We start from the raw sequence: 10319 nt of genomic DNA, 5'->3' as shown, positions 1-10319 counted from the left end.
ACTAGCTAACAAAAATTTAGTTTCCAGGCCACCAGGGTATATCAGGAAATGAAGAAGCAAACAGTCTTCTCAAAAAAGGGGTAACGACTCCATACCGTGGACCATAACCCTACTGTGTCCTCACGAGATGCCACAATAACGAACTGAACGAATGGCTGAAGAATCAGATGAACTCTTACTGGAGAAACACTCCAGGTCTAGGAGAATCCAAAAGATTCATAACCATATCAGCCAAGAAGTCTGAAGACGTGATGACCAAAAACGACATGAAACTGATGATCGGTCTTCTGATAAGTCAGTGCCCCGTCAAATACCACTTTAAGACGATGGGCATGGCAAATGACGAATAGTGCATATTCTGAGGAAAAGCCATGAAAACAGCAGAGCATCTACTTCCGGAATATCTTCCCTATTTCGCCAAGAGGCTTGAAGAATCTTAAAGGAGTAGTATCAACACTCAGGAATGTGGGACCTCAAAAAATAACCTCCTTTGGTTAGACAGAAGAATAAGATGTAGAGTTAAAATATCTTCTATGTATAAGTGCTAAAACGAGTCCCCAAAACAATCTACGTCATTTCTTGGTTAATTTGGTTATTTCCAATTGTCATTGGGAGAGTTTGAAGGGCATTTTGAGAAAACAATCAACTTAAGGGATTTTCGTTTAGTAGAAGATGAAATACTTAACACTATTCTATTGAACACAGTGCATTATCCTCATTGTTAATGATTTAAGTTGTTATTGCTGTTTATATTCGTTATATAAAAAAATACCGTTTCATAGTAATTTATTCATAAACTAATTTCATTAATGATTATATACTTAGCAGTACTCCATTATTTAAAATGCTTTTAAAGTCTGAATATGTATATTAACTGTAATTACAAAACGTATTAACGGGCTACTGATAAATATGGTAATATCTTTGTTTGATTAATTACTTAATCTTCTTTTTAACACTAATGAAGTAACACCAATAAATCAATACAAATATCTTGAATTTGAATGAAGCATTAGTGAAGAATGTTGGGGACAATAACCAGATGAAATTTTTGAAGGCTAACAAACACACAACGAAACATTCCGATTATTGTTCGTTTTAATTTTATGGAATTTGGAATATGGAGGAAATATTTGTAAGAAAAAATCGTGTAGCTTAATATTTATATTTTGTTGAAAAAAATTTACAACCTATTATATTCACAAGAAGTGCCTCTAATCGCACGATCTACTGTAGTATACAATATCCTATAGTTTACATCGTTGGGATTGAGATTTCCATATAAAAATTTTGTCATTCTGTCTGATAAAACCCAAAGATTTCTATTTTGATCAATCTAAAACACAAATTCAGTTGTATCTAAAACGGTACAATAAAATTGACAAGAATTTCTCATTATACGCTGGATAAAGTTGAGGTTACGAATGGTTAAAACAAGGTAGTCGAATTTAGCAAGTTTTAGTGTGTAAATATGCACGTTATTCAAGAAGAAATGGTTTAAAAACAATGTCCAGTTACAGCTACCACAAGCAAAGTAAGTTTAAGTGGCACTTTGGCTTGGTGATTTTAATTCACTGTTTCCAAAGAACTGACACGATTTCAAGTGTGCGGCAATAACCGAAGAAGACTTGAATCTGCTATAGGATGACAATAAATAATCTGATTCTGGTAACTGCAAGTTTCACGAAATCACTTACGCTGCATCAAGAAGTTTCTTGGTAGTATTCTTATCAAATCAGTCAGGATACAAAGGCAAAAGCTTTTATATATTAGAAAATCATCATGTATTTCTTCGTAACTGGACTGAGTTCGACCTTCAACTAGTTCCTTTAAGGTCCTACTGGATCTTGAAGACACACATCACAAGCTCAGAATACTAAATGATAGGGCCATCAGATTAAATGACTTGGCAGGAATAAGCTTCTCCTTAAGGCCGATAAAGTCCTACTGGACTACAAGGAGAGCATATAAGCTTAATATCCCCAAAAATTAGCAGGCTCGAGCAACTAAAATCTTAACACAAGCTGTGGGTGAATGTCCAATTCCTTTTTTATCTATTGTGACCAAATTGCGCCTGCGATTAGTGATAATAAGGACTTATAACCACAAATCACTAACGAAAAACAGTGCTCGGAAGATTCCATGCTCTCAATGATATAGCCAACAGGATGAATGATTTGGCAGGAACAAGCTTCTTCTTAGTGCCGATAAAGTCCTACTGGACTACAAGGAGAGCATATAAGCTTAATATCCCCAAAAATTAGCAGGCTCGAGCAACTAAAATCTTAACACAAGCTGTGGGTGAATGTCCAATTCCTTTTTTATCTATTGTTACCAAATTGCGCCTGCGATTAGTGATAATAAGGACTTATAACCACAAATCACTAACGAAAAACAGTGCTCGGAAGATTCCATGCTCTCTATGATATAGCCAACAGGATGAATGATTTGGCAGGAACAAGCTTCTTCTTAGTGCCGATAAAGTCCTACTGGACTACAAGGAGAGCATATAAGCTTAATATCCCCAAAAATTTTCAGGCTCGAGCAACTAAAATCTTATCGATCGCAACAAAATTGCGCCTGCGATCGTTGATAATATTTGGAATCACACCGAAAAACATTAGATGGAAGATTCCAAGCCCTCAATACTAAATAATATAGCCAACAGGTACACTCCAGCATGAATGGCTTGGTAGGAACAAGTTTCTTCTTAGGACCGGACTGGATTTTCAATACTGAATGATAGTTCTAGCATAAAAATCTAGGTCTTCTACGAAGGACGTAATTATGTGAAAATTTCACTCTTTTTCCAACTTCTAATGGAATAACACAACAAAAACCTAGCCTCAAATCCAACCTGTGAAAATATCTGGATCTCCATATGACACCAACTGTTCTTTTTGAAAGGATGAGTACGAAAAACAGAAAACTAATTGTTAGAAAAGATGTTGAAACAAATTTTGACTAAAATTTACTTACGTATATATCATTTATAAATTCTAATCTCTCGTGGTCTTGTTCTATGAGAGTGAAAGAATTTTCGTCGAGTTTTTTGTTTGTATTCCAACAAGCAATAGCGTCTTTTTGTAGTTGATTCATGAATAGTACACTAGTTTCTCTATCGTAATCTGAAGGAGAAGCTTGTGAACGTCTTCCTCTGTTACCTTCGTGCTAAAAAAGTTAGTTCTACATATCCAAGAACCTTGCAATTTATAATTTGGGAAATACCAATACCAAACAAAAAATGAGTCGTTATAATAACCAGATAGTTTCGAAAACTTCTCGGGCTCCATGTCAATATTTCAGTTAGAATACAAATTAGAAAATATTCAAACTAATTTACATTTTACTACAAGTTTCATCACAAAGTAAAGTTACAATGAGACGGAAAACCAAAGCATGAGCTGCTGGAAAAACTTGTATATCGTGTATTAATCAAAGTTGTGGAGCTTTCACACAAGAACAGTTCAAAAAATGTTGATTAAACTTAAATAAATTACCACACAATCAAAATTATGGCATTTGGTGAGTCATTATATAGAATATATTAAACAATAGTTGATTTCAATGAATAACCTAATCAGTAGATCAACATCTGTATGGAAGTACCAATGACGAACTGGCCCACTGATATAGATCCTGAAGCCAGTACTGTTCTAATATGTTAATAGAATGGTGGTCGCACCGGGTATTTCTTGGAAGGTCAGCTTATTTTTTGTAACCTATCTACATTATGTTTTTTGCAACCTATTTTATATAGTCGATTTCTAAGAAGACCTGTTTATTTACGAAAAATAAGAGATTTCCAGAAAACTAACTCACTAGAATTTAATTATAGTATATAAAACGAGTCTCTAGCAATAAGGAAAGTTAATAAACAATTTATTATTCAAATAAATTAGTATTAAGTGTTAGTGAATAGAATAGAGTGTAAATGAATCAAAAAATAGCTTGTACCAATGAAAAAATGGATAAAACTAATGGGAAAATGTTGAAAATTTTTTCGTTAGTCAAACTAAATTAGATTTTTCGTATCTACCTTGAATAAATTATAATTATTTGACGATGTCGCCATCGTTTCATTTCTCAGAACTTCTGAACTAACTGAATATTCGTGAGTACTGATCATTGAATGGAAATACACCTTGCGAAAACTGAAAATTAAAAAAAATATTAGTTTGATTCATAAATAAAAATGAGAAAAAAATTCAAAATATTAAAAAGTAGTTGGTGTGATTTTTACCACAAATTATGTACTCTACACAAAAAATTGAATAAAATGAGATTTAAAGCTTTTATTTATATTTAATTTACCCCCTTGCGTTCGTATCTCCAAGAGCCACTCCGAAAATTCCATCGTTCCATTGGATGTTAATTCCTCCAATCCACAAATCTCCTTCGTTAGGATCCATGTGGAAAAAATTGTGGGATATTCTCCACGATCTATTTTCAGCGAAAGAATATACTATAAGACCATAACCTCCCAAATCCGGTAAGTAAGCAAAAGCTTGATTGCAAGTATTTCTAGTCACATCAACAATCTACGATGTGAAGTCAAAATATGAAATATTTTAAATTATTTATAATAACCAGAGCATAAAATATGGCGATTTGGATACAAACACTCACGTGGACTGAAAAATTCGTATACTAGCATATTTTTTATAAAATATGAATTCATTTTGAGGTGTGAATAAAAACGAGTAGGACAAATAAATACTTGAACATATTAAAATGACAAGTAAACGCCAAAATTGAAGTCAATAAAACAAGTATTTACTCTTACCCGCGAGTAAATACTTGAGAGGCTAGTAAAACTCCGAAAAATGCCAATTTTGGTGTGAATAAACGCAAGTAAATACTTCTGTAGCAAGTAAATATTCGTCCATTTGCAAGTCAAGCCGACCCCAGACTTGCTGTCGTACTTGTACACGAAAGATGGCTGCATTTATGAACCTGCGTGGTGTGAAACGTTATAGAGACCGGCGTATATAAGTCCCGATCTATCTAAGGGACTATTACGGTTTGAGAGCGAAAACGTAGATTTTCTCACTTCGCACTTTCTTGATGAAAATACTGATGCAAGGGGTGGAGGATTAACTGCTCGAAAAAAGATGGAAATTTTTCTGAGATACGTTAGTTGCCATCGACATGGGGGTTGAAAGAAGTACCGTCAGCAGAACATTTTCAAGTGTATTGGATAAAATAGTGTCGAAGTCTGAAGATTGGATTAAATTTCCACGCACTATTGAAGATATGGATTAGGCCAAGGCAGATTGGGCTTCAAAATTTCGCATTCCGACTGTCATTGGTGCTATAGATTGCACTCACGTGCATATTACGTGCTCCCAATACAACGCATGAAGCCCCTGATATTTTGCAATAAACTGGGTTCTCGTTTGAATCGCAAATTTTTAGGAAAACTGCCTCCCATGACAACAATGTTATTGATTTTTTTCCAGTTGCGTTGACATCAGTTTTTTTCTTGACTGCGGTTTTCATATTGTTCAATAGCTTTTTTAACTGTCCAAAACTAGCTTGCTTCCCAACGTTTTTCGAAAACTGGTCGGCTAAACATCCCCATGCCTTCTCTTTAGCAGATGCAACTTTAGGCAACATGGATTTATTTAGCACAACACTAAAGTCTTTCAATAACGGTACAAAAATAGCTCTATTGTCACAACCGGAAGTCACACTACTTTCATCCATTTCATACAGCTGCAAGAGGACAAAAACAAACGGGAACGACAATTGACTTGTGAGTAACGACGTGGAGTCAAGGTTAGTTTAGCGGCGAAAACAACAGGAAATTATGCGTAGTCTGTGTGGCGCTACAAGTATTTACTTGCCTTTCTTGTGAATTCAGTTGTCTCGCGAGTAAATACTTGCTAGTATACCCTCGGGTTGGCGAGTACACGGTCACAAGTAAACTCGACGGTTTACTTGGAGTTTAAATACTCGTTACACTTTACTTGTAAGTAAATACTCGTCGTACTCGTTTTTATTCACACCGCTCATTAGAGTGTTTTATATAGCCAGAGCCCATATAATTATTTATATCTCTGCTGACTTAAAAGATATGAGAAAAATTTTGATAATTTGATAGATAATTAAGAGCTAGCCTCCTTTGGGAGAAGTTAAGTCTAATTCTGGAAGTAGAACAAATATTCTCTAGGTATAGACATAAATTTAAACCACTCTACAAAGTCAGCATGTTTATATCTGCTTCATGCCTTCCCATTGGATCTACTCTTTCCTAGAGTATATTCTGTGGGAAGTCAGCATGCTTATATTCGTTTCATTCCATCTCATAGAGTAGTGTTTGGTTCTTCTATTTCCTTGAGTATATTCTGTAGGAAGTCAGCATAATTATTTCCGTTTCATTTCATCTCATTGGGTAGTATTTAGTTATACGCTTTCCAATAGTGGGAAAGTCAGCATGTTTATGTCTGCTGTATTCCATTGGTTTGGGTAGTGTTTCATTAAACGCATTTCTTTTTTGTAGTAACTTCGGCTCTTCCATTCCAGATATCATCTAATGATGTAAATCAGTTCATCCACTTGGGTATTGAACTTTTTTGGTGGTCCTCTTCTGAGGTACTAGCTCTTTACTACCATTTCTGAGACATCCATGTACCATAGGAGGAAACGAAATGTATATAAGTATATAGATAGTAGTCACATTCTTTTAGAATTTAAGTTAATAACTTAAAGAATTCTTCACCTATCCTTTTTGTTGTCGTGAAGGGACTTGAGCGACATCTTTCGGTTAATTTTTGTTGTACAATTACTACACAGAGATGACATCTACAGTTATATTGATACATTTATTATTGTTTTCCGATAGATGGCATATTAAAAATGTATTCGAATCAATCTGGAAGGTTATTTGAGCCCAACGGCGTTATTTGAGAAACGATTTCTATTTTTAAAACAATTATATACCGGGAGTAGTAATGAGTTAATTTGTTTCTTAAGTATTTTTTTAATGTATGATTAAATAAATTACGTAAAACATTCGAATTAAATCCAATAAACAATTTATTGTATATTTGTTTGACGTAAATAATTGTTTATTATAATTGTAAGGATAGTTGGTTTTTAGTTCTTAGTCGTACATTTCAGGAAAACGTGATAATATCACAAAATAAATTGTTTCTTGGACTCATCTCATTATAACCACAAACAAATTAATTTCCTAAATTAAACTTTCCATTATATAATTGGTAAATTTTTTTATAATTTTAATTCTGTTTCATTAACATATATATGATTTAGTTAATCTGGCAATGACGTAATTCATAATTTTTTAACATAATTTCATTAAATTTCAAAGCATTTACACAGTGCCCAATATAATAATTTTATCCATAATATATACAGGGTGTACCAAGTATATATTTTATACTTACGATGTCAGGTATAACAGAGCTCCCGTCACACGCCACATCACCATCCGCTAAATAATACTTTCTCAATAGGGTGTCCGTATTAAGATCAAAAATTAGAATTGAAGGTGGAGAAACTTGTTTGGTGTTATTGAAAAAATCGAAAGAACCGGAATCTATGACCCACAGTCTATCGCAAACGTCTACTTGTACTCTGAAGGTGGATATAATGACATCGTCTTTTATATTCCTACCATTTGGTATTCGATTTGATTCAAAACTGGGATAAGGGATTAGAGTTGGTGATTTTTTTGACGATTGCATGTTTATGTATGTCAGTGTAGCGGCAACACCACGTTTCCATCTAGAAACACACGTGAAAATGGCGTGTAATTTAATATTTCAATTATTTCGGCCTGAGTGTTTTTTTTTCTCAATAAAAATATGTTATACTACTTTGAAAAATCGTATATCCAAAACCATGACCCCTTAGCAACATCTTGTTTTTTTCAATATAAAATGATCTTTTGAGAATATCTCTCTAAAATTTGAACTCAATATATCAATTATTTCAACCTTAGTAGTTTTCAAACAAACATAATGCTTGATATAAATATTTGAGCTACTTTGAGGCCTTGTATTTCCAAAACCATGACCCTAAGCAATATCTTGATTTTTTTAAATATAAAATGATCTTTTGAGAATATCTCTTTAAAATTTGAGCTCATTATTTCAATTATTTCAACCTTAGTAGTTTTCAAACAAACATAATGCTTGATATAAATATTTGAGCTACTTTGAGGCCTTTTATTTCCAAAACCATAACCCTAAGCAACATCTTGTATTTTTCAATATAAAATGATCTTTTGAGAATATCTCTCTAAAATTTGAACTCAATATATCAATTATTTCAACCTTAGTAGTTTTCAAACAAACATAATGCTTGTTATAAATATTTGAGCTACTTTGAAGCCTTGTATTTACAAAACCATGACCCTAAGCAACGTCCTAATTTTTCACAACAATCTTTTGAAAACATCTTATCGAAATTTGAGCTCAATATTTCATTTCCTAATCCTAATTTTTGTCAATATAGAATAATCCTTAAAGAATATCTCTTTCAAATTTAAGCTCAATATTTCAAATATTTCGGTCTAAGTAATTTTTTAAACGAGCATATATTTTCCATTAATACTTGAACAACTTTGAAAGCCCCGTATTTCAAGAATCATGACCCTAATAAACATCAGGATTTTGTCAATATAGAATGATTCTTTAAGAACGTCATTTAGAAATTTGAGCTCAATATTTCAATTATTACAACCAGAAGGATTGTTTTGAGTAACATATATTTTTACTAATATGAAAACAACTTTGAAGCCTCTAAATATATTTTGTTAAAGACCAAAATATGTGAGAACGTCAATTTTGACATCATTTTCAAACCAATTTTTTATCAAAAAACACTAAGAAAAATAAATAAAAAGGTATGAAAAGTGAAAACTCAAATGATTTATCATAAAATCGAACGTCATTCGAACAATCCATAATAATCGATTATTTTTCATTAGAATTTCGATTTATTCATCAAAAAACCATCGAAATGCATCTTAATACTCAAAAAATCGATTAAGAAATAACTGAAAATATTGTAAGATTTTTTTTCTTACCTTGGTAAAGTAATAAACATTTTATTATGCCATCTAGCTAACCCCATTGGCATATTATTTTCCGGAATGTATTCCCCATTTCGTATTGCACTTCTTCTAACCGAATCACTGGGCCAAAGAAACGTCACTTGTTTCCATTCATATGCTTCCCGTAGTTCTCCAAAAACGTTCATAAAAAAAATTATAATAATAATAAAAATAATGATTTTTTCCATGGTGTTGTTGGCACTTGTAATTTTATTTATAAAAATTTGTTACGCAACGAATCGTTCGAATTTTTGTGTTGCATGGAGAATCTTTCATTTATATTAAATATGTGTTGAATCCGGTTAGCACGTGGTCATTTAAATACTTACCTGAAGATTGTTGGTTATTTCCTAGAGGGAATATAACGTGTATTTAATTAGAATTGATGTTTTTGGAAATGTTCGTATTATTTTCTCATTATATTGGATAAGGTATTAACATTAAAGTAAAATTTTGTGACAGGAATTTGAAAATTCAGTAATTTTCTAAATCTATCCATAGCTTTTATTGGAATAGGTTATGTGGAACTGTATATTTCCAAAACTATGACCTCAAACAACGTTCCGATTTTTTCAATATGAAACTTTGGAGCTTCGTATGTCTAAAACCATGACCTTAATTTGCATCACGATTTTTTTTACAATACAACAATCTTTTGAGAACATTTCTATAAAATTTGGATTCAATATTCCAATCATATTAACATGAATGATTATATAAAGGTGCATATCATTTTCATTAATCCTTGAACAACTTTGAAGCTTCGTATGTTCAAAGCCATAACCCTAAGCTACATATCGATGTTGTTCAATATAGAATGATCTTTTGAGAACAATTTTCTGAAATTTCAGTTCAATATTTCAATTATTTCAGCCTGATTGATTTTTCAAAGGAACACACGTTTTTTATTAATTCTTGAACAACTTTGATTGTTGAACTTATGTCCAAAACCTTGACCATGAACCGCATCTCGATTTTTGTCAATTATAAAATGATCCTTTGAGAACACTTCTCTGAAATTCCAGTTCAATATTGCTGTCATTTCAGCCTGAGTGATAAGTGACTTTTTAAGGAATACTTTTTAATAATCCTTGAACAGCTTTGAAGCTTCGTATGTCCAAAACTATGAACCTAAGCTGCAACTTGATTTTTGTCAATATGGAATGATCCTTTAAGAACAATTCTCTGAAATTTCAGTTCAATATTTCTGTCACTTCAGCCTGAGTGATTAGTG

General features: G+C 32.5%; 1 protein-coding gene across 1 annotated transcript; it reads right to left on the bottom strand.

Annotated features, from left to right (window-relative positions):
• Window positions 1-1151: 1151 nt before the first annotated feature.
• On the bottom strand, window positions 1152-9379 carry LOC130892499 (protein yellow-like). The gene is made up of 6 exons (XM_057797941.1): window positions 9059-9379; window positions 7413-7752; window positions 4315-4541; window positions 4040-4154; window positions 2980-3171; window positions 1152-1336 (listed from the first exon to the last, which is right to left on the bottom strand). The coding sequence occupies exons 1-6, from the start codon at window positions 9271-9273 to the stop codon at window positions 1184-1186; spliced, it is 1242 nt and encodes a 413-aa protein (XP_057653924.1). The 5' UTR covers window positions 9274-9379; the 3' UTR covers window positions 1152-1183.
• Between the last annotated feature and the right edge of the window lie 940 nt (window positions 9380-10319).

Source organism: Diorhabda carinulata, chromosome 4 (genome assembly GCF_026250575.1).
Source record: "Diorhabda carinulata isolate Delta chromosome 4, icDioCari1.1, whole genome shotgun sequence".
In the NCBI taxonomy this organism is placed as follows: Eukaryota; Metazoa; Arthropoda; class Insecta; order Coleoptera; family Chrysomelidae; genus Diorhabda; species Diorhabda carinulata.
This window is presented reverse-complemented; position numbering and strand designations above follow the sequence as displayed.

What these genes read in the sequence shown, in the direction of transcription:
- LOC130892499 (XM_057797941.1), bottom strand. Translation starts at nt 9,273, where the DNA reads ATGGAAAAAATCATTATTTTTATTATTATTATAATTTTTTTTATGAAC. An exon ending in GCTCTGTTATACCTGACATC is followed by an intron (nt 4,542 to 7,412) that starts GTAAGTATAAAA and finishes TTCACATCGTAG; the next exon opens with ATTGTTGATGTGACTAGAAA. An exon ending in ATAATTATAATTTATTCAAG is followed by an intron (nt 3,172 to 4,039) that starts GTAGATACGAAA and finishes TAACTTTTTTAG; the next exon opens with CACGAAGGTAACAGAGGAAG.